Raw genomic sequence first — 25883 nt, forward strand, 5'->3', positions numbered from 1 at the left:
AAAAGATTGGGGTGTTTTTAGCAGGTATTCTTTCATACCGGGGTTCCAGTTTATACTATTCCTACTAGGAGCATTTTGATATATTATTCTTAGGCATTTCAAGTCATGGCTATTTTGTTTATCTGCTAAAGAGAACCACCCTACTTCACTCAGCAGGTTTTCCTTGTCTGAAAGAAGCCAGATAGAATATCTTGCTCAAGAAGATCACCATCTTCACCACGAATACAGAGAAGGACCCACTGACAACATTTCTGTAAATCTATGGGTCAAGCTGTAGTTTCATCAAGTAGCCCTGAGATTACATAGAGAGCAATTTCAAGCAAAGCTAATGCAAGAATGACAAAGAATATGAATTAATGTTTTTGTAAATAAAATAATCTTCCAAAGATTCCTCAGGATCAAGCAACTTATTTAGCTGCCCCATTATTACTTAAGTCTGTGAAATTAGGCAAAACTTCTATTCCTGGTGGCTTTTCTATAGACAGGTGTAAGGATTTCATTGACCTTCTCATTTATACGGAGCTGAAAGTTTACATGATGCCTTTTTATATAAAGTTCTTTCTTTTAACAATGCTTTCATACTTGCAAGTCTGAAAGTGGATAGATCTGTACAGTGTACAAGCTACAAGTTTCTTGACTTATGACTGTTCATTTAACAACAGTTCAAAGTTGCAATGGCCCTGGGAAAAGTGACCCATGACCTGTACTTGGACTTATGTCCATTGCACCTCTCCCTTGATTATGTGAGTGCAAGCCAGGCACTTGGCAACTGGCTCGCATTTGTGACTGGTTGCAACATCCTGCAGTCACGTGATCGTAGTTTGCAAACTTTATATTGCCCATTGGGGAAGTTGGATTCACTTAATGACTGTATGATTCACTTAACAACTGTGGTGATTTGCTTAAAAACCACTGTAAAAGTTGTTGTAAAATTGGGCCCAACTCAGCTTGCAACTTGCAATGGAAATTCTGGTCCCAACTGTGGTAAATTAAGGACTATCTGTGTCACTCATTTTTTAAAAAACAAAGGTGGTAAAATATTTACCACTATTTTACCATAAGCACTTCAAATTGTACTAACGTCTGTAGTTCATCCTCCTGAGAAATTTGGTGTCAAGTTCTGAACAATTTTAGATTATTAGTGGATATATCTGATACACAAACAGATATGGCTATGTTTCCTTTGTTGGAAATGAAAAAAGCCTTTGATATTATGCAGTTAAAATTTCTGAAGCACTTTTTTCTCAGATATGGTTTTCCTTTCAATTTAGTTGATTGCATTACAATGTGGTAGTCCAACCTATTGTTATTATAGCTATAATCATTTCTTCACTATTAAGATATTCAGGTAGTTCATTTTTTTCTTTTTTTACTGAATTTGGTTTTGGAATCTTTCCTCTTATACATTAGGCCAGAACATTTTGGGCACCAGGGACCGGTTTCGTGGAGAAAGGTTTTTCCACAGACTGCAAAGTGTGTGGATTTGTGTGCTGCCTGCATCCAACGGATGGGGCTTTGCTTCTTTGTGCACACCAGTTTGTGCAGACCGCAGCTGGCATGCTGCGGCCCAGTACCGGTCCACGGACCAGGGGACCCCTGCATTAGGCAACCTAAGTATACTTTGCATATCAAGACAGCCACACTAGAGTTTAAGTTGTTATCATAAGCCAATGCTATCTTATGTCTTCCTGGTAATTATTAAAACTCTTTATCAAAATTAAGCATATTGTACAACACTATGGTAAATTATCAGGTTATTCTTATAATGAAGAAATGTATAATATATTTCCTACCGTATAATATCTCTATGGATGTTTGTAAAAAAAATCATTTTGTTTGAACTCATTTCAGTACTTGGAATAGTTATTTGTAGAAAGATTTCCTCACTGACAGAGATTAATATTCTTAATTGTCTAACTCAGTTTAGTATTGCTATAAATAAATGATTAAAAATCTACATCAGCTTTTAGGAAAGAATAAATATAATATATAAGTTGAGCCTGAAGCAATAGCAGCATTCTAAACCATTAAATATTAATATTGTGGAAAATGTTTTGTAGATTACTTTATAGATCATTTTTATACAGAACAAAAAATATTAGGATAGTCTGAAAACTTGCAAGTAACTTTGAAAAAATACTGTTTTAGCAAGCCGACTGGGTAGAGTTTTAAAGAATGTTTTGTTAGCATTCTATGAGCTTAAGGTAAAATTAATATAAAAAAGGATTATTTGGGGGGAGGTGTTTACAGGCTACACCAGTGAATATATAGTATTTGTATTTGTATTTATTGGATTTTTATACCGCCCTGGGTTGGCTTTCAGTTTTTCTATTAGAAATATAATATTTTTGAGGGGATTCATATGTTTTGAGTTTGTTCTGCAGTGGCAACATTTCATTATTCATAATAGGGTTGCTAATAGGGTGTGGAAAAAGAAGTAGGAGATAAAAGTTTGAATATTTTGAAATTTGTAACATAAGGAAATAAGAAGAATTTTGATTTACCATGAGTGGAATATAGCTAAACAAATAAAAAAAAAACATTAAATTCGATCTAAAAATTTGAATGGAAGACATGCATTCACTTTCTACCTATAAAGTGGCCTACTAGTGGCATTTTGTAAAGTCCAATCAATATTATTCCAAGTGGCATAGGTTTAAACTGTTTTTGTTTTATGTATATTTATATTTATTTCAGCATGTATTTTTCTTTCTGGTTCATTGTATCTTTTTCCCATCTTCTTTTAATTTTGCCTATTGTTATTCTTTTTTTGTTTGTTTGTATATAAAATACCACAATGCAACATTTAAAAAGTATAACAGTCTACACATAAACCCCAAACTCATATAAAATGAGAAATGATTAGAGTCAGGGGTATCAAACTCAATTTCATTGAGGGCCGCATCAGCATTGCGGTTGCCCTCAAGGGGCCGGGTGGGTATGGCCAGTGTGGGCGTGGCCTACTGGGTGGGCTTGGCTAAAGTGTGTATGGCCTACTGGGTGGGCATGGCCAGCTCTACATCGTTCACATCAAGGGTGCCTATGGGGGCCTGGGCAGGAGTGGGACAGATCTGAGGGTCTCTGGCAGAAGGAGGGTCTCTGGGCCAGGGCCAAGGCAGTGGGGGCCGTTCCCTCACTGTTTCCAGGATGGCTTCGTGGGCCACATGAAACCACTTTGCGGGCCGGATCCGGCCCCCGGGCCTTGTGTTTGACATGTCTGGATTAGACTCAAGAAAGAGGCGAAAGTTTATAGTTTCTGTTAAATTGTTATGTATTTTTCAATGTGATTATACTAATATATTTGAATTACCTGAGTCTGCAAAGAACATTGTAGACTACTAAACAGAGTAGGAAATTATTTAGATTCTTTTGGATTTCCTTAAAAGTACAAAATATTTTCAATAAATGTCATTTTTAAAGTAAAATTGAAAATGAATTCCTCAAAGTTAACAGCTAGTTCTTGGTGGATTTCAAAATAAATCTATTCCTTCCATAAGGCAGTCTTGCAAGTTTCTAACAGGTCAATGAGGTCAGTCCCACCTTAAAAGTCTGATTCTATACATACCTTCTAACAGCTGATAACAACTGCTATCAATACTGAATGGCAAAGTCAAGTAAACAGAAATAAGCCAGTTGGAAGTGAAGAGGTACAGAAGAAAATAGAGTAAAACTCAGGCAGAAAATGAGTTAATGGAGAGTCAGTTCAGGACAACTCTGAATTTCCCACTTGGGTGGGATAATCAGGGTAACTGAACAGCAGCTCGCTAGTTACTACACTTAACAACAGTACAATATCTAATCATTAGTTGAGAAATCTGGCTGTACTACTATGTGACTTTTGTATTTGTTTTCTTCTATACCACAATTTGTTTTCTTAAAATATTATAGGTCATCTTTCAGAACCTAACGCTGTCTCATAAAACTGTAGAATACAGTTTTGATTCCTTCTATCACTCACTGTAGTTTGTATATCTAAAAAAAGTTCATAGATTTTTCACAATTATATTCAGACTATTAAAATACACTGAACAATCAAGTCCTTAGTCACAGTTCATGTAAAAATTTAAAGTTAGTATACCTAACAATTTGCTTAGCGGTCCAGAGTCTTTACTTTTTGTGATGACAGAAAAATAGTGAAAACATTAGTTTCATAAAGCAGATACAGTTTTGAAATTAAGAAAACTTGAAAATGAAAATGAAAGTAGAGAAAAATATGTTATATTTTTTAAATTGGGTTTTAACTTTTGTATAGTTGTTTTTTAACTCCCTGTAAACCGCCCTGAGTCCTCAGGGAAAGGGCGGTATATAAATGCAATAAATAATAATAATAATAATATATCAGAATGGTTTAAGGCACCAAAATATTTATGTTTAGTCTAATAAAAGAATTAGAAAGCTTGGTGAAGACAGTGAAACAATTAACCTGCAAACTGAAATATATTTTAATTTGAAATAGAAGACAAGAATGTGAGGCACAAACTTAAAAATGATGATAGGCAGCACAGGGGAAATTTGTTCTGTCCTCCATACACCAACCAAAGGCAGCAACTGCAAGGTTTGCCTAGCAGCTTTCTAGGGCTGCCATTGAGTATGGAGTCATGTAAGGTCTAAAGCTATTCATGGGGAAAAAAGATGATGCAGAAGGCTCTGTTTGCTTTGTATTATGCTTGCTTCTCATTTAAATAAATAAATAAATAACATTTTGAAAAGTAATTAGTCAAGACGGACAACCTGGCAAGTGGGCGTCTTATGGATAACCCAGATCTATCCCTTGATTTCATTTCTCTCTGTATGACTTTTATAGACCAGATGCATGATCGAGGATTTCCAGATTTGAAAAGTTACTTGAGGTAGCCCTAACCTTATGAAAATATGCATGATTTGAAAATCAAGACAAAATATATTGATTTGTCTGTCAATATTTATGTAACTGAAAAGAACATTCTTTTTTGGTGGTTGTTATCTGTAAATAATTAAAAATTAGAAATGGTCAAAATCTCAAGAGATTTCAGCTTTTTTTTAAAAAAAAATTGGGGTGCGTGAGTGCCATCTAGTGGTGTTACAGTTGTCATAATGCCTGCAGGTGCTGCACTGGCAAATCCCAGGTGTGAAGTACAGTATGAACTAAAGGTATATACTGGAGTAAGGGACATTCCTTATAGGTGATAAATATATTTCCTCTTATTTGATGGGAAAAACTGTAAATACAAAACCATGATCTAGTCTTGTCAGTCTAAGATAAGAAAGGTCTAATGGTGCATTTTGGTATAAGATGTCTTCAGGACACACACCAAAAATATAGTGTTATCTCAGGTTAGCAAGCGAAGTCCAGATCTATCTATTTTCTCAAGCACATCTTCCATTTTTTAACTCTTGTATAGGAGTCAATTCAAGTCTAACTAATCTTCTGCTTCAATCTCACCAACTTCATGCTTTAAATTTTGTGACTCATCCTTCTTTAGATTAGAATATCCATAAATGTTCTGTGGAATCATTCTGTCAACAGCTAGGAAGCATTGCTAAGCTATTATGTAGCTGACTTTATAAGGATAATGGTTTCTGTAAGATATTTGAATTATTGGTCACTTTTGTTTCACAATATTTTTTCCGGCATTTTTTTAATAATATAACTTTTTATTTCCTGTCTATCTTATACAGCCTTTTGGTTTTCTATTTTGGCATTATTTTCACACATCCCTACCAAACTGCAATTAAGATTCAGCATTCCATTTATTAGAACTGAATTCCTTCTCTAATTGTTTCAACTCTCTTTACTCTCTTTTGCAGAAGTCAGCAAATATATAATTCTTTTAAATCTTTTCAATTCTCTTTTCCACTGAAACAATATATCCCATCTCTGTTAAAAATGAAATTTAATCTGGATTCCACATATGAGTTAAAAGGATTTATAATATAAACCCACCAATGATCTATTTCAGTTCCCTAAAACTGAGTCACATGTATTTTTTCCAGTCTCCCTGTCCAATCCCTCTGCATTCTCTAAATGTGTGTAAAAACCACATTCTGTATAAGCTGACCAGGCATCAAACTGAAATCAAACCATTGATACAAAGAATAAGCAAAATAATTCTGTGGAACTTCCAAGAGCTTAAGTATGGACTTACATGTACTCATTTGTGCTTATTATTTCAATCCCATTTGTTCTCCTTTGAACTATTCCAGTTCTGCGCCTTTTAGAACATACACTAGGGTTAGCATATGCTCATCTAATTAGCTATTGACTAGTTTATTCATCAGTTCTAATCTAGAATATTGGTTCGGACAGCAGCCCTCCAGAATTTTGCTAACCCTCTAAAGATATCAGAGAGAATACCAATGGATCTTCTGAATGTGAATTAAACTGTTCTAACTGTTTACTTAAAGTCAATTCCTCCAGTAGTTAGCAGCTACTATTTTTCTACCAGATGAGCAGCTTCCTGCAAAACTACTGTTGTTATTCAAAATGCATATTTTACACTTCTACTCTAATCCTAACTGTATTTAAAAAGTGTATTATATGAAGTTAAACAGGTATTCAAAGTGTTCAAAAGTGCAAATAAATAAAATACACAGAATCTGTTGAAAACTGTTATGTTTGAAGACTAAGACGACATTGGTTGGTAAGTGACATTACAGATTTGTTCAAATTGTTGTAAGTCTTTAATCACTTTAATTATTTATCGGTTTAAGGCTCTGAAAACATATATTTGCATAGCCACAATCCTTTACTTACCCAGATGTGTAGGAAGCTTCCGATTTGATTGGAGGGGCAATGTTGGACATGCAGTGGCCACTGAGAAACCCTTTGGGTACTACCATGCCATTGTTGTTGTTGCAGTTGAGATGAGCACTGTAACTGGACCCACATGGATTTGGCAAGGGGAGAACATGCCGTAGGGGAACTTGATTGCTTGAAGGACCGGGATGGAGACCATGACGGACTGGGACCTGCGTGCTTGGGGGACCATGATGGAAGCTACCACTGGGTACAGGAGTAATTACATGACCAACACTGGAGACAGATGCATTGATAGTGGCAGAGCCAGCAGGCTGAGCATGAGGATAACCGGCTGATGCTGGGATGTCAGAGATGGAATCTAAATCGGAACTGAAGGAGAAAAGTTGAACCATTTGTGTAATATGTGCATCTTGCCATTCTGAGATAATATAAATACTGTATCTATTTCTAGTCACTGAGTATTAAGAATAAAAGTGGGGGAAAAAATACACTTACATATCTTGTGAGTCCTCTTTACCAATGTATTCTTCCAGGATGCTGGTGTCAATGTTTGATGGTTCAAGTGCTCCATTAATATCATGACCTGAAGGAAAGACAGGATATCACATAAAATAGTAAAAAACCCAGACAAGATCAGTCATTTTCTGTAAGGACAAACAAAACTCTGACAATTCCCAATAACAATTTCTGATTTAAATAACAGAATTTACTTTAAAATGGAAAAGGAAATCCAACTCAGATGATAAAAACAGAGTATTACTCTAGAGCACCAGCCCCCAACCTTTTGGGCACCAGGGACCGGTTCTGTGGAAAAAGGTTTTTCCAAGGTTTTTCAGGAAGGAGCGTGGTTTCATGTGCTGCCTGCATTCCACAGATGGGGCTTTGCTTGTCTGCGTGGCACGGTTTCTGGCATGCTGCAGACTGGTGCTGGTCCATGGATTGGGGGTTAGGGATCCCTGTTCTAGAATAATCACCTGACAGAATGAGTATTACTCTAGAATAATTAGTTGGAAGATTAATATTACTCTAGAATAATCAGCTGGAAGAATAGAGTAGAAACCATTTTATTCACAAAGGTTCACACCACCTAGAACAAAACATGCATCTATAGCTGAAGCAATATATATTAGTAAGGATGAAAAAATGGAGCTAGAATTGACACTCTGAATCATGTGGTTTGAAAGTTGTCAGAAGGCTGAATAATTGCAACTGGACTAATTTTTTTAGTATCAGAGACACTTCACTGCCTATCCAACTTCCTCAGTCAGAGAGTAATTGGAATGTACCAATTCCTGCCACACCAACCTCAGGGGTTTCTCCCCTAAAATGATTCAATGATTCAATCTTCAGACATCTCTGCCTGAATGATTGAGAATCTTTATCAATAAATCAGTTAGTTTGTTTCTACACAAAAACTACAAACTATTAAGATGATTTATTTGCCATATTGAGCTCAAAACAATATTCTGTCAACTGACAATCTTAACAGGAAACACTGCATTTTCTTAAGAAAATAATTAATTCTGGTCTATTACTCTGAGCTAACCAAAATCCGTGAATGCACTGCTACTTCTTATGCTCATGTCATAGTTCCAAATAAAGTTGTCTACTTTCTCATACATTGAAGGCTGGTTGGCTGGCAGGTTGGCTTGTAGGCTTCATCCCTTCTATACCAATAAACACCCACCTATCAAGATTTGGTAACCCAATAACAGGAACATCATTTTCTGTATTGCCCCTATGGCATCAGAACTGGGGAGAAAGGAGGCAGGATAAAATAAGAAGAAAAATCATGTTTTAAGCTCTAGTGGCTTTAAGCCAGTGCTTCTTTAAGCCAGCGCTTCTTAAAGTGTGGTCTAAGGATCCCTGAGGCTCCTCTAAGCCCCGCTCAGGGATCTACAACATCAAAATTATTTGCCAGATATTGAAGATATTTGTAAACATTGGAGCACTATTATTCTTTTCATTATTGCTTTTTATTTGTTTTCATGAAAAATATTTTATATATGTTAACATGTGATGGGCGAGATATAGCTATTTTTGCATGATTCAATAAATAAATATTCAACAGTTGGATCGTTTTAATTTTTAATATGTACAGTAAATGTCAATAAATATAACTCATACAAACACAAGCTCTTTTGGGGTCCTCCATAGTTTTTAAAAGTGAGAAGGGCTCCTAAGAGCAAAAAGTTTAAGAAATGTGCTTTAAACCTTCTCTTCTACTTAGAACATTCATTCCAATTTCAAATCAGAAAAGTACAACAGAACTTTCAATATCTATCCTATCTAGAAATGTCCCTGTATCAGTTTTCTTTCATGTGGTGCTAACAGATCTTTCTGGTGAAGTTGCAATGTATAATTCCACCCAATTATTGCTTAGTATTAACTGTAAACTGGCCACAATAGCTTCTTCAACAGATGAAGGTTTTTAAAAGTTTGTATTGTGTGAATTGGCCATGTGCCCTATTTCCAACTCTACTTTTCAGCCATGTCATTCTGATTTGCAAGTATCTGACCGAACACAGTTAAGATCCTTTTCTAGATCTTATCTTGTGTCAATGGAAGTGGCGAAGCATGCTCACTTCGCCACTCTCATTGCATCCGCAGATAACCGCCCGGCCGCCCTGTTTAGGGTGACCCGCTCCCTTTTAAATCAGGGGACGGGAGAGGACCCCTTGCAGGGACGGGCCGAGGAGTTTAGTGAGTATCTGGTGGATAATATCGCTCAGATTCGGGCTGGCTTGGACTCCGACTGGGCAGTATCTGACGAGGGGGAAGCAATGGGTTTGGCTGATAATATTTGGGAAGAGTTTGATCCTGTGACTCCGGATGAAGTGGACAGGATCATGGGGAAATTAAGTGCCACCACGTGCTTGATGGACCTGTGTCCCTCCTGGCTGGTTTATGCAGCTTGGGAGGTTACACGAGGCTGGCTCCTGGCAGTTATTAATGCTTCCTTGAGTGAGGGGTGCTTCCCTGCCGCCTTGAAAGAGGCGGTGGTAAGGCCCCTCCTCAAGAGACCTGCCTTGGATCCAGCTATTTTAAATAACTTTCGTCCTGTCTCCAACCTTCGCTTCCTTGCGAAGGTTGTTGAGAGCGTGGTGGCACGGCAGCTCCCTTTGGTCCTGGAGGAAACTGAGTATCTGGATCCGTACCAATCGGGTTTCAGGCCCGGGTACAGCACGGAGACCGCATTGGTCGCGCTGGTGGATGATCTCTGGTGGGCCCGAGACAGGGGTTATTCCTCTGTCCTGGTCCTATTAGACCTCTCAGCGGCTTTTGATACCATCGACCATGGTATCTTGCTGCGACGTCTTGAGGGGTTGGGAGTGGGAGGCACTGTTCTACGGTGGTTCTCCTCCTACCTCTCGGGTCGTTCGCAGACGGTGTTGGCAGGAAGGCAGAGGTCAACCCCTAAGCCCCTTAGTTGTGGGGTGCCTCAGGGGTTGGTACTCTCGCCCCTACTGTTCAACATCTATATGAAGCCACTGGGTGAGATCATCCGTGGTTTCGGGGTGCGGTATCATCAATATGCTGATGATACCCAGCTTTTCATCTCCACCCCGAACCAACCCAGCGATGCCCTCAATATGATGTCCCGTTGCCTGGAAGCGGTACGGATTTGGATGGGGAAGAACAGGCTCCAGCTCAACCCGGCCAAGACTGAGTGGCTTTACGTACCGGCATCTCGACTTGTCCAAGAGGTTCCATCTTTGGTTATGGGAGGAGAGGTGTTACCTTCTGTTGATAGGGCACGCAATTTAGGCATCCTCCTGGACTCACGACTCAGTTTTGAAGATCATATTGGAGTCGTGGCCAGGGGGGCATTTGCCCAGGTTCACCTGGTGCACCAGTTGCGCCCCTATCTGGACCGAGATGCCCTACGTACGGTCATTCACGCACTCGTTACCTCCCGTATAGATTACTGCAATACTCTCTACATGGGGCTGCCCTTGAAGACCACCCGGAGGCTCCAGCTGGTGCAGAATGCGGCTGCGCGGGTAGTGATGGGAGCATCCCGATACTCCCATATTACACCGCTCCTGCGTGAGCTGCATTGGTTACCGGTTGTCTTCCGGGTGAGATTTAAGGTGCTGGTACTTACCTTTAAAACCCTACATGGCTTAGGCCCGGGATATTTGCAGGACCGTCTGCTGCTGGGAACGACTTCCCATTGCCCAGTGCGCTCACACAGAGAGGGCCTCCTCAGGGTGCCGTCGGCTAGACAATGTCGGCTGGCGACCCCCAGGGGGAGGGCCTTCTCTGTGGGAGCGCCAGCCCTGTGGAACCAACTCCCCCTTGAACTCCGGATGGCCCCGGATCTCCGGTCCTTTCACCGCGGCCTTAAAACATTCCTTTTTCATCAGGCTGACCTGGACTGACAACAGGGTTTTTAAATGTTTTTTAATTTTTAATTGTTTAGTTTAATTTATTCATTGGGGCTGTTTATTTAATTTCTTTTAACTTTTGTATTGTTGTTTTTATTGTTGTTAGCCGCCCTGAGTCCTTCAGGAGATAGGGCGGCATATAAGTCCCAAAAATAAATAAATAAATAAATAAATAAATAAATAAATAAATAAATAAATAAAAAAATAAAAAAATAAAAAAATAAATAAATAAATAAATCCCCATTAATACTCATTCACTGAGATTAGGAAAACCTTTACATAAAGTTAAGAGCAGAACTTCCCATTTTTACTGCTTTTTTTTCCCCCAACAGAAATCAGCAGGATTTTTCCAGGAAGACAACAAGCAGGATATGAAAGCAAGATTTTGGCTAAGCAATGCTTAATTTGACTCAAGTGTTAATTCAATGTCTACTAAATAGTGTTGTCAGTTTTCACTTCAAATATGCTCAGATACAGTATTTGGAAATAAATCTCAAAGGAGAAATGGGTATTAAAAAAAATAGGAATATAGCTAAACTCAACAGTGTTGAGCAGTGTTGTTTTTGTTCTTTTAATAGTAGTAGAATTTATATGATATCCATTCTGAACGAATTCTGTTGCAACAATCATAACTATTTTCTAACATTTGAAAGTAATAAATTGATTGGCTGAATTTAGTAAGCAAATTCGTAATGATACAAATCAGAAGCAAATAAAGCATTCAAGTGAGAAATCTATTTCTGTGTTGTACGTGCATGTTGGATTATAACTCACATGTTCAGAAAGAATGGCATATTGCTTTTCCTAGCCAAAAAATCATGTGTGGATCTGGCAAAATAAATAACAAATGCTGGTTTTTTTCAAGCTTTTCATTGTGGCTGTTCCACAGTGATATTTTTAGCTCGAGTGGTAGGTCAGTTCCAATCTGCCAGCCATCTTGTCTTGAAGGTCACCTTCTTGAAGAACCACAAAAGGAACCCAAGCAAAGGTGAGATAAGCAAGCAGAAGCAGGACACATTTCAGCTGGATAGCTTAGGAACTAGAGAACTGATAAGCAATTCTTTTTTTTAAGCGTGCCAAGTCCTGTAAGCAGTTACTGGTGTTTTGATAAGGGAAGAGCTTTTCTTTTTTTTACTTAAAAATAAACAAAGTCTCTGGAGAGTTTTCCCCAGCTTTAGGTTAGAGCAGGGGTAGGCAACCTTGGCTCTTTTATAATTCGTGGACTTCCAGAAATCCTGAGCCAGCCATGCTGGTTCAGGAATTCTGGGAGTTGAATGAAGTCCACAAGTCATAAAAAAGCCAAGGTTGCCTACCCCTGGGTTAGAGGAACTTGAATTAGCCACCCAAGCATTGGGTGACATGTCATTCCTGTGCCTCAATATGTTCTCCCCCCCACCCCCATGCTGTTTGTTGCCTTAGTTACCTCTTAATTCTCTCTTTTAACTATCTGAACAACTAGGAATTTCTTTCCCAAATCTGTTCTTCATTTGCTTTTTCATAAACTCCTTCATATGTCTTTCTGTCTCTCTAGAGCAAAAAGCATCTCTGGAATGTCTGCCACTCACTGCAAGCTCTTAAGAGCATCTTGTTGCTCAAAACTTCTACTCAATAAAGACTTGTTACCAAAAGCCAGCTTAGGTGATTAATTACAAGCTAACACTACTCTTTCTGGAGTCACAAGCTCTTAATGACATTAAGCAATGCCCCTTTGCCCCCATCCCTTTCCAGCTAGAGATTAGAGGGAAGCAGGAAGCTTCAGAAAAAACACACACAAATTCTTCCAAAAGCTGCTATATTGTTCTTAGTTCTAATAAACCAGGTGGTGGTGGTGATGATAATGAATTCAGTCTGTGCTCATCTTTCCTCAGTCAAAAGTCCTTCCTACTTTGAACCAGCCCACCACTAAATGAATATTGATGCAAGATGGAACAAGACACACAAAATCTAAAATAGTCTAATAAAATAAAATAAAATATCCAGCAATTCAGTTGAAGGAATAGCTGTCTCTATAGGAGCATGATGAGCACATCCTTTTCAAGAAGAGTTCACTTCCCAACCAACGAAACAGCAACAATTATGTGTTTCTTGGTTGGCCAAAGCAATGTATAATTCAAAGAACTTCTTTATAATATTAGCCATGTTTATTCCTTTTTAAAACTGCAATCAAATTCTCAATCTTACAGTTTTTAGATTTTCTCATGAAAGTGAATGAAGAACAGATTTGGGAAAGAAATTCCCATTTAACCTAGTTACTTTATTGAGACTGAGAATTATAATTAGTATGGCAAACACTAATGAGTGGTTTATTATGCTTCCTTAAATGGTCAAATGATGATCAACCGTAGTTGTTTTGTTTAATATAGCACGTGTGTAAGTTTCACACGGTGAAGCCTTCAAACTTCCTTATAAAATATTGGAACAGAAGAGGGATGAAAGGATGAGACTTGCAAAGAAAACACTAAACAGTAATTTGATTACAAAACAGTGCTGCATGTGGTTTTTGTTATATATTTGTTTTGTCCATTAAATGTTGGAAGAATTGAAAACAAAATCATGGACACTACACGCTCAGTTTGAATTTCTGAAAGTAGCAAGGTATATGTTATTACCTTTAGTTTTATTTTAATAGAATTTTAATACAATATTATACACATGCCTTCTGAACAATAGAACTGCAGCTTTGGTACTGCTTTTCGCCAAGCAAAAGTCAACAATGTCACTTCATGTTAGACCATCTCATTGTAAGAAACGCATATATAGATTTTAATACATTTCGTAAAATATGATGCCTTTAGAACATTAGAAGAAAAAGAAAAGCATAAACAAATGAAAAAGATATTCCAGGCAGCTGCTAAATTACACCTTCCCTAACTTTCAGCATGTTAACCGAAATATTCTAGGAGTTCTAATTCAGCAATATGGGGGTAGAATGGAGGATACAACCTTTGTTTGTTTTCTTTTTAGGTAGATCTCCCAATAGGGGCTTTTCATTGGTGTTTCACGCAACATGAGAATGCTCTTGAAAAAAACACAAACCACTACACTGCAAGGCACAAGTGGAAATGGCAAAGCAAATTTGCACATTAAAGGAATGATTTGGTTCTTGTTTTCATCCAGGAAAACCCTATCAGCCTTTAGCTTTCTACATAGCTTATAACTATATAAACAGTTTTAGAAATCTGTTCTAAAAGTTGCCAGATTACAATATGGTCATTATAGTGTTCAGTAGGTATTCCCTGTTAAACATTCAATAACTAATATTTCACAGCTGTTAAGTTAAGACGTCTTTCTTTTCCTATAGATATACAAACACCAAAGCAAGGTCTCAAATCAAATAAAGCTAAGGAAATCTCTATCTGGTTTAGTGCCTCAATGGACACTGCCTTCAATTCAGCAGAAGAGGAGGAAGAAAAAAATGTGTTGAATACGGAATACTAATACCTACATTAGGCACACACAAATCTTTTTAGCTCTATTATTCACTTCCTAAACTTCTCCAATTGGTAATTTCCAAGTATCTCTGTGACTTTTTCTCAAATTACTTCACCTATTTATTAAATTTGCTTCCCATCCTTGTTTCGAGGAACTAGGTTGATGCAATTTCATCCTTTTGGTAACACTGACAGGCAGGTAGGGTGTAAAGTTTACACTTTCCTTTGGCAGATTACCTAAAGAGAAATCTTCCAAAACTCTGGTGCCACTGTGATGTTGGGACTATAAATAGTATACAGTTGTGGAAGTTGTAATCCCTAAACATTTAAAAAAACCAAAACACAAGGCTGAGGAGCAGGACAATATATGGTTATACAGTCTGCTGTATACAAAGGGCAGCTTTAAAAGATAAATTTGAGAATACAGGAAACTGAGTACTGTATAGGTAGTCCTCGACTTACAACAGTTAATTTAGTGACCATTCGAAGTTATAACAGCACTGAAAAAGTGATTTATGACTTTTGCAGCATCCCCAAAGTCATGTGATCAAAATTCAGACAATTGGCCACTGGTTATGTTTATAACATTTGCAGTGTCCCGGTGTCGTGTGATCACCTTTTGCAACCTTCTGACAAGCAAATTCAATGCAGAAGCCTGATTCACTTAAAACTGTGTTACTAACTTAAAAATTGCAGCGATTCACTTAACAACTGTGGCAGGAAAGGCCATAAAATGGGGTCTTGGTTGTGGTCATAAGTTGTGGTCAATAAGTTGAGGACTGCCTGTATTTTGACCAACTGAGTTGTTTTTCTTTCTAATGCTGTTCCTTTTTGCTCTACTATGCTTTGGTCTAGCCCAGGAGTGACAAACTCTCAATGTCACGGGACATGTCGCGACGTATCACAACTTTTTCCCCCATTGCTGGCAATGGGGTGGGCGCGGTTTCGCTATGATGCATCCAGCCTGCAGGCCAGCAGTTTGACACCCCTGGGCTAGCCTTACCCTCATAAACATACAAACAAACCAAAAACAAACCAAAGGAGGAAATCACCACTAAAGCAGGGTCTGTTATGAGAAAAGTAGTGTTATTAAAGGGCAAATGAAATTGCTACATTTAGTAGTGTACAAATATTCACGTTTGAGAAATTGACAATGTGGTTTTTTGTTTGCCTGGAAAAGCTACATTCTATTCAGAGTCTCTAATAAAAGGCATTAATTCAAAATCAGGGATAATATCCTTTATTTTTAGATTAGTTAATCTGGAATTTAAAAGACTATTTTAAAATGAAAAGAATTGGGATTTGAGCCTAGTTTTCATGCCCATCAGACTTATTTCCCACCCTGCAAATTGTGTGAAGTAACAGGAAATGGTGGAAATATTTGTTGAAAGGAGAAAGGGAGAAAATAATATTAATTCAAGTACCCTAACAAAATGAACAGGGAGTGGGAAGAGCTGAATCCTTTGTGCATGTGAGAATGTCAGGAATTCTACTGTTTGGACTGGTTTTCTCTGCCAGACTTAAATGTCTAAACTTGGACAGAATCCAAAGGAAATTTCCAGTGTAAGTCCAGCTTTCTTTGTATTTGCCATTTTGCAAATGGTCTGCCTACTACAAACCCACCGAAACCACCTATCCTCACCTCTTGAGGCCTTTTTGAGGGAGAAATAATGTACTACTAGTGCCTGACTTTTGACCACAATTGAGCCCAAAATTTCTGTTGCTAAGCGAGACACTTGTAAAGTGATTTTTGCCCCATCTTATGACCTTTCTTACCACGGTTGCTAAGTGAATCACTGCAGTTGCTAAGTTAGCAACATGGTTATTAAGTGAATCTGGCTTCCCCATTGAATTTGCTTGTCAAAAGTTTGCAAAATATGATCACATGACCCTGGGACACTGCATCCGTCATAAATACATGCCAGTTGCCAAACATCTGAATTTTGATCACGTGACCACGGGGATGCTGCAATAGTCATAAGTATGAAAAATGGCGATGTCACTTTTTTCAATGTTGTTGTAACGTTGAACGGTCACTAAATAAATAGTTGTAAAGTTGAGGACTGTATGTATTCCTCTTTCAATCTTCCTTCCATCCCCAAGGCTACAACTGCAATAAAGAACATTATCATGTGGTCAGAAATCTGCCTTAAATGGAGCAGAAAGAATCCAAAAAGCTTTACCCATTTCTGAAAATTGCTCTTCCAGGTTAAAACAACTAAAAAATAAACCTGGGTTGAAACACTGCATACTGTTTAGACCAGGGGTAGGCAACCTTGGCTCTTTTATGACTCGTGGACCTCAACTCCCAGAATTCCTGAGCCAGCATGGCTGGCTCAGGAATTCTGGGAGTTGAAGTCCACGAGTCATAAAAGAGCCAAGGTTGCCTACCCCTGGTTTAGACTGAGACCTTTGATAGTTGTGGATAAGAGAAAGAGACTGTCTTCATTCCCTCAGTAGCAGAGTTGTACAGTAGGAATATTAGATATCATTAATATACGAAAAGTTTGCTTTCAATGCACCTTAAATGATTTGTTAAACATCCCTGATACTGCAAGGACTAAAGTGATCATACACTAAGGTGATCATATACTTATTTTCACATCACAAATGCACTTACACAGCTAGCAAGTGAATTCAGCAAGGCAAGGGAATTTCTAATTAGGTCATTCAAATAAGCAACTACCACCAGCCACCACTGCCCCATAAAACAATTCACTTGGGCATCCTACTACACAGACGTGGGACCCCTAGCACTCTTGTTTAATATATTCCTGGATTCATTTTATGTGGATAACACTGTGCAGCACAACCAAAAGGTGCTTTAAGTCTGCATTTACAAGACTGGGAAACTAAACATAGAATGTACACAGAACGATATGTTTATCATTTTTATATTTATAAAAATAACTCCTCTTTACACTTTTGCTCTGTTGCCCAACATCTAATCAGCCTTAATCTTTCCTAGGCCATAAGGTGGGAGAGAACGCAGGGAGAGGGTTACATCCTTGAATACTTTAATTAGAACCAGATGCAGAAACTTGGGCAAGATGAGCAGGAGGTCAGCCACTTTAACAGACTGATGAGCTTCAAAAAATTGGGGGGGGGGGAGGGAGAGGGAGAGAAGGCACCACAGAAAGTGCAGCACAAAAAGGTAATAATAAATGGTAAGAGTCAAATATAAAAGAAATGAACTGCTCTCTTCTATCAGTGATCAGTCTATAATCAAATAAGCATTACACTATTGAATTAAGAGTACACACCTATATCTAGGTATCTTGCAATCATACATAATAACAGAACCCAAGTTTTTATTCATAGTAGGGGTGGCATACTGAGTAAGTCAGCCACTGCATCCATTAAGTTGAGCAGCTTTTTTGTAACAGAAGCAGGAATAACAGAACAGCATCTACCATCTCTTCCTGGGCACCCCAGATGTCTGTCTAGTCACGGAGAAAACTGATGATTATCAGTAAAACTCCTCCTCCCCCCACCCCTTGTGTTATGTCTTTAGGACTGTAATGGATTGCCTTTCACTAACTCTGCAAGCCATTTTGCAAGTCTTTTGTGAGCTAAAATTAAAGCAAAATAATTACCAAACAGAATGAGTAAATTTGAACCATGGAGTGGTGTTTGCAATAAAACAAATGTTACTTGTGGAAAAGGAGAGATCCACCTGCAACTCCAGAAAAGACTGTTTTCTCCTGTGGAGAATAATCAGGATGAGTGGCCCATTAAAAAAACCATTTTAGCCCATTGTTGTTGTTTTTCTGTTTGTTTTGATTCGATGACTGGGCAACAAATCTCATTGAACTACCAAGGCAAGCAACTGTGATACCACAGTCCTAAATAAGGGAGAGATGGCTAGACAAAGAAGCATATTTTGACTCATTTTTGGCCAAATTGGGAGAAATGAACTTGACCAATAAAAGCTGCTTCTTGGCTATCCTGCTGCTCAGTCGGAATAGCAATAGTCAATGTTAGCGGAAAATACAATTTCACAGTCCCAAATGCACAGCCAGGAAGAAATAGGTCTAGCAGGGTGAAGTCTGTGTGCACTGTTCTAGTTATCAATCAGCTTCAGGAACCAACTGAAAATTCTGGTTTTAACCTTTAAAGCCTACAGAGATTGTCAAACATCTACTTGCAGGACTGGCTCTTCCAGCCAGAATTCGTCCACCTTGAGCGGGGTTGCTCTAACTCCCTTTCCCAGGAGTTTAAGAGGATGGAGGCACAAAGCTCCACCTTTTCAGTATCAGCTAGCATTTATGGAATACCTTGTTCCCTGAGACAAGAGCACCCCCACCAAATATTACCTGCCTTTTGTAAACCAGTGAAACTATCTTTTTCCAATAGGCTTCTGGGGTGGACAGTAAATTTCTTTTGCTCTGGTGTCATCATTTCCAAGGGACATCATTTCCCAGGTAACAGCAAAGTCAAGTTCTATACCAGGGATAGGCAGCCTTGGCTCTTTTATGATTTGTGGACTTCAACTCCCAAAATTCCTGAGCTGGCACAGGAATTCTGGGAGTTGAAGTCCACAAATCATAAAAGAGCCAAGGTTGTCTACCCCTGTTCTATACTAACATATGAGATTTTGCTTGTGAGCAGCTGGCACTCAGGATTTCCCCATCTATGAAGGTACTCATATGTTGCCCCTAAAGGACATAGAAGTTCGCCATATCAGAGCATACAAAAGAAACACCATGGATCACCTCTACAGCTGACTGTAACATCTGGGTTGTCCAGATGTTCTTCCTTACCTCTGTAAAGACTTTAACAGAGAAATGGAGGTCTGTTACAATATATAGAACAGTGGAAATCTCCATACCATGCTGCATCCTGAATGGACTGTTAACGTTCTGTAGGTGACTAGCCCTGTTTAAACCTCTCAAAAGTATGAACCAGGATGTATTGTGCGGCTTGACATGGACCTCTAGTTATTATCTCTGTCCCAGTGGCACTTCCAAACCCAGAACCTGCAAGTTACAAATGACTGTCCTTTGCAGGTGGCTGCCAGCAGGTTTTAGTGAATACCAAAACAGGCTGTGAAATCAGTGTATGGGGCTGCAGCATCGGCACATTCTCTGGGGCTCATTGTCCTCCTCTCCCAGCTTCTGCTTTCCTTCATGTTTATACTTCTCTGCCTATCGATTGGCCTGTTCTCCAGCCCTGCATCTGAAGAATCTACAAAAAAAGACTCCTAACTAAACACTGTCCTGTTTGGACGGGGTGCAGAAGGGAGGGGAGAGGTTCTGCAGAAGAGACTAGGAAAAACATGCTGTTATGCTCAAACTTTTCTTCTTTGTCATCTAGAATCAGTGTTGCAATCCTCTATCGCCAGGCAACACATGCTGAAGATGATGGAATCCCTTCCCATGAAATATTTTCTGCAAGAACAGGCTGAACCTCAAGCACATTCTACCTCTAAGCAGACAGAACACCATGTAACAGCATTCAAACCCTGCTTAAGTCAGAGCAAACGACGGGCAGGCATTTTTAACCCAGTGAAAAGAATGGTGTGGTCCAAGAGTGTTGGCTGGGCCCTTCCCCCAAACAGCCTCAAACCAGACACGCAGTTTAGCATTCCTCATCAATTATATCCTCTTTATTACCCGACTGTAAAATTAAGCAGCCGCTCTCAATAGGACATGTAACTCCTGTAACTTGAGAGGACACCATCATTGCCATCACATGGTATCTACCCCCCTCCCAAAGCCTCAGAGACCACCCAGAGCAAAGTTCCTGCAGGCCACTATTTCTTAGAGAGCGGATAAAAGAGTAAGCAGGCTGGAAAATGGAGAGCAGTCACTAAGCTATAATATAATATGCATAGCCCTAATCCATCCCCTAAAAAATCCAAAGCTAATAAAAGCTCACTCATCTAGCCTCAATTTATACTTTATTAGGCTCCCAATAAACCATCCCAAACAATTAACTTTATAAATGGCACATTTCCTGCATTCTACTTAGACTAGGATTCCTCCAAACCTACATACACTTCTGTGTACAAGTGTGCCTCCACAAAACTTCATCTCTATGGCTTGTACCCTTCAACTTACTAGAAATTACAACGCAATTCTTAATCTCTTCCGTTGGCATCCATCCTCCATTTCTAACTTGCAACGGTTGTATAGACTTCCACTCTACAGATGGAGCATTTGGGCAAGAGTGTCTTTTAAAAAACCTAAACATATGATAGAAATCCTGAGAATGCACAGCATAAAGTTAAACTTTCTTTTTCTATTTCTAGCATTCTTGTTCCAGCATCAAGTCAAGAATGACCGATCTGATCATAGGATTTTCCCTCTGCAGCAAGCCTATGTTTGAAAATGCCAGCATTTTTGCAGTGATGCTTCACTGTATTTCTTCTGCCACTGCCAAGGATCTTAGACCATACTCAGGTAGAACCTCTTTAGAGTGCAGATTCAGAAGATGAAAGTAAGTTAGAAACATCTAGAGAGCAGTAGAGTGGAAAAACCACAGGTGAGATCCAGTAATGCCCCAAACTAATGATTCAGGGACAAGAAAACTCTGCTGGTTCATTACAAGCTCATTTAGACTAATTCACTGAGACAGCCAATCAATCACGATTATTTCTCAAAGACATCTTTCCATTATTTATCATTTTTAAACCAAGGGAAGCTTCCAAAGTCATCATTCTAGAAATTATCCATTAGTGAAATTCTTTATAATGATATTTCATATATATGTGGCAGCCAAAGAACATCAGAGGCCTAGATATTCAATTCAGGCTATTTATTTAAGTCTTTGACCAATGTCTCCTGATGTGGATAGGATTATGTACCTGGATACATGGGAGGGTTATTGGGTCACACTTTAGAACAACTTTTAGAACTAGACTCTTGTTAAAGGCATACAGTTTTAAGCAGTGTACTGTACTGTACTGTACGTACTTGACAATATGTCAAAAATTAATTTTCTGATATAATCATCAAGGAGAGACACTTGCACTCATCAAATGGCAATTGGTTACAGTTCCCTGTTAAGCAACCTTGAATGTCAAATAAGTGCACTATTTGAATTAGTCATTACAACCTTGTTCCTAATGTCCCAACATCAGATCTGCTTTCTGTCCTGGTCTGAGCATCTCCTTTGGGTAATTCTCACATCAGCACCATCTTCCTGGCCTTTCCTTGCTTCCCAGCCTATTTTTTCCATCCTCCACCCTTCCCTGGCCTCTCCCCTGCCCATGCCAGCTGTGAACACTGGCTTGGATGGGGCCATTGTCTTGTGGACACTGGGACAGAGGAGGAGGGGAAGGTGTGAGCAGCAACACAGTAGAGCATTTGTACACTCCCCAGGGCTCTGCCACAACCGTCAATGGCCTACTTGTCAATTCATGCGCTAAGATGGAGGAAATCATAGCACATACAAACATCAGCATTTGATGATTGTGAAGGTGCCTGCCTAGAGACACACATTGGCCTATTGATAAATCAATTTTATTTTCAGTCTTCACTGTTAACATCACAAAACCCTGTATTCCATCTCAGGACAAGAGACAAGAAAGGCTGCACTGAAATGAAGCTCTTCTCATGCCTGCCTATGACCCTTGCTCTCCCATTTGACAGTCAATTCCTATCATGCATGAGAGATCACTGCCAAGAAATTCCTAATATTATTCTTTCATTTGACCCTTAGCATAAAAATCTCAAACTGATTCCAGTCATCGTAGTCCCATCACTTCCTCAGGCAGGATTTGTCACAGGCAAAGGGTCCCTCATTTCAAACAGAACATGGACAATAGGTTAACATTCATTTATTCTATTATTCTTCAGTTTTATGTAACCTGTAAAAATGCAGAATTTTACATTTCTACTTGACTGAAATAGATGATCCCAAAAGTTTCACTTGGGAAACACAAATGAATAAACCCAAATACATCTTTTGTCAGATAAGGGAAATGAGGTTTAAGAAGAAATGTAAGAAAGAAATCAAAGTTACAGAAGTAATCTACATGTATTGCTGAGACATGTTGTGGTTTGTCTAATTCTTAAGGTATCGTGTCTATTCAGCACTATGGTGTATAAACTTTATGACTGAATGGATTGTGTAAACCAAGTCAATTGTTTATTTATTAAATATTGGAAAACTAAATATTAGTAAAGGATGAGCTCAACTTTCAGTGGGTAAGAACTCGATTCTTCTTGCCAAAAGAGATTTCCCAGACAGCTTCAGTTATGTTGCAATTCAGCTGCTCACTAATTCAGATGTTCAATTTAATACTGGAATAGCTGCTTGTATATTTACAAATATCGTTAACAATAAATGACGCACTGATAGAAGAGAACACTTGTAGCTCAGGCTTGAACTGTGCAGTCCTTGGTGCTCTCTGACCTTGGTGGTTTTCTTGCAAACATTTCATCACCAAACTAGATAACATCATTAGTGCACTGACAATGTTACCTAGTTTGATAATGAAGTGTCTGCAAGCTCGGAGAACATCAACCAACCTGAGCTACAAATACCCTGAGCTACCCTGTACCCTGAGCTACAAATACTCTCTTCTATCAGGGGTCCATTTATTGTTTAGGTATGTTAGTTCACATTATAGATGAGTTGCTGTTCCATAGTTTGGTATGTATGATTGATCACTGCCTGCTGACATAAATATCAAATTGGGGAAAGGATATTTTAGCCATATCTCTCTCAGATCTCAAGAATATGCAAGAGCAGGAAAGCATTCCAATACCCAATTCAAGAACACCCCCCCCCATCCTTCCACAAATCAAAAGAAGCACATTCAAGTACAATACCATCTCACAAAGCTTCTATTCCCACAACCAATCTCTTTCCCTCCATTTCAAGCTGAGTTAGATTAAAAGTCTGCAAAGCTTTTTGAATAAGCCAATCAATATATCATGGTTCCTCAGGAGCATTCTCCATGGCTGCTAAAACATCTGTATAGGTTGACACACAGATTTCGTCAAGTCTTTTTGTGTTAAACATCTCTGAACTAGCTGAAAAAAAATTGTACTTGTAGCAAAGATCTGAATTACAATGCTATAATAGGAGAAAACAGAAACTACAGTACACAAGAAGGGTAAGTCATTAGATAACATGTTTTAAATAATCAATTCAATTACTTTCTTCATGACTAACACAGAACATTGTTCAAAATTGTATCTGGTTCACTTTGCAACATGCTACTAGTGAATGTAGTGAAATCTCCTGGATAGTTTTGACTTTGATATAGAAAACCAGGGTTCAAAACCCCATTTTATCTAAGACAAAGCCTTCTCCTTTGTGGATTTCTCCATGAAATTCACTTCCCAGAGCAATATGTTTAGTCTCAACTCCCTCAATAAATCCATCTCTTTCTTCAAGTTTTTGCCAATGTTTTTATTTTAATACTACAATGTTTAATTTTGTTTTGATTTGATTCAGTTGTTTGTAACTTTATGTTTATCAAAAATAAGAAAGAAAGAAAGAAAGAAAGAAAGAAAGAAAGAAAGAAAGAAAGAAAGAAAGAAAGAAAGAAAGAATACAGGTAATTCCTTTTGTAAATTAAGAGTCTACAGTGTTGTGTAATATTGATCTAGAAGACTGTGATAATGACTTTAACATTAGCTATACTAATTTGGACTTCTGAGCTGTAGTCCAATTCTATCTAGAATATCATTATGTAGTCATTTTTCAGCCTCTTCTGCTGCTAACTAAAATGGTGAAGTGCATACCAAGAAGTGCAGATTTCAGTATTATTGACAGCAGAGTGGGCCTGGTGGCCTGCCCTCATGTTGGATTTTAGCTTCTATGATTCTTTTTCCCTGATCATTCTTGCTAGGACTGATAACAGATCCATACAATCCAGTCTGTCTTCTGATCTGTAAATTCTCTCAAATACACTTCAGTAAAATAGACACCAAGATTTTACTCAATCATCTTTTTCTCTGTATACGTTAGAGTTTCTTTATCAGAATTCAAGCTCCAATGATTAAAGCAATTTGTGATAAAAAAATCAACAGTAAATAGGTTGCCAACTAACAAAATGTGTAATAGACTGGAATGCAACCTTTTCAGCCATCAGACACCATCATTTACTCTTAGCACAATGATCTCAGAGTCAAAAATAATCAAGGAGATTTCCTGTAAGACCACAAGATCTCAGAAGGTCTTATTCTTCTGGTTTAATTGTGGAGCTAGGTGCAGCATAGTCAGTCTTTGTTACGCAATATGACATTGTCATCTTCTGTTATATGAATTTTCCCCAGAACCCCTACTCCTTATTCTTTTTATGACACAAGTTGCTTCTATCATCACATAAAAGTAGAGTGTCCCAACTACTATGTGATATGAAACATAAGGAAAAATGATATGCCCATTGAGGAACTGACAATTTTATTGCCCTGTTTACTGCCAGATATGATAAATCCCATATTAACTTATACCAACCTTTAATTCTCTAATTTCTATCTGACATAAGTTCCAAGAGGTTCTTTCCTTGAACCTTAGTGCTGAAAATTATGTTCTATTGTCAACATTTATGGCTTTTGACAGAGATAGCAGTCAAGACTACATGAGCATCCTAGCTGACTCAGAATCTCATTAAAAACAAATAAACCAAAAACCCAGGGTTATCTTCTCTGTTTTTTATTACTATTCCTACATGCAAACTGATAACCTTGTTCTTCAGACTCACTTGGGAGCATTAATCAATAGCAGTAGAATCATCCCTAAGGCTGATCAGTAACATACATCTTCCTACAGTTTAATTTATTTCCCACTATAGTAATTATTTTCCCAAGGAATAATCTTATGAAGACTTCTGCAGATATAGTATCTCTCTAAAAAGTATCATTTGCAAAATAAAGAGCTAGATGCACGCCTCCCCTGATTTCTCCCTGGTGCAATTTTCCACTCCCTTCTTTGCTCACTTTATGAGTGATTTTAGCACTATATCTACACTGACACTAACCTTGTCCATTTTAACCAGCAAATTCACAATTTAAGGGTGCCTCCTGATTTTCCTGATTTTCAAGAACCTGATGTTAGCCCAGAAGAGATTACAATTTATACAACTGAGTGGGTTCATACAACATATTAAGTCACCAACTAATCAATCATGGTTTCACCAATGTGATATACAATCTAAATAATAATGGATAGTAATTTATTAACAAAGGGACATGCCAGGATGCTTGTCAAAACTAGCAGGAACAGCCCTGAAGAAAGAGGCATGCAGTGTGGCTCTTGATATGATGCTAAGCTTCATGCAAGCAAACCAAACCAGTTTAACTCTACTGAAGACAAAATAGCATTTTTATTTACTTATTAAATTTATATGTCACCCATCTCACC

At 38.3% G+C, this 25883-nt stretch overlaps 1 protein-coding gene across 1 annotated transcript in view; it reads right to left on the minus strand.

Annotated features, from left to right (window-relative positions):
* MYRF (myelin regulatory factor) overlaps window positions 1-25883 on the minus strand; it is a gene marked incomplete at both ends in the record, with an annotated part of 111919 nt that overhangs the window by 58884 nt on the left and 27152 nt on the right. Inside the window, 2 exons of the mRNA XM_081332128.1 lie at window positions 6734-7108; window positions 7235-7322. Coding sequence (XP_081188254.1) covers window positions 6734-7108; window positions 7235-7322 — 463 coding nt within the window. The remainder of the gene's footprint in view (window positions 1-6733; window positions 7109-7234; window positions 7323-25883) is intronic.

The sequence above is a fragment of the Vipera berus genome, assembly GCF_964194415.1.
Source record: "Vipera berus genome assembly, chromosome: 1".
Taxonomy (NCBI): Eukaryota; Metazoa; Chordata; class Lepidosauria; order Squamata; family Viperidae; genus Vipera; species Vipera berus.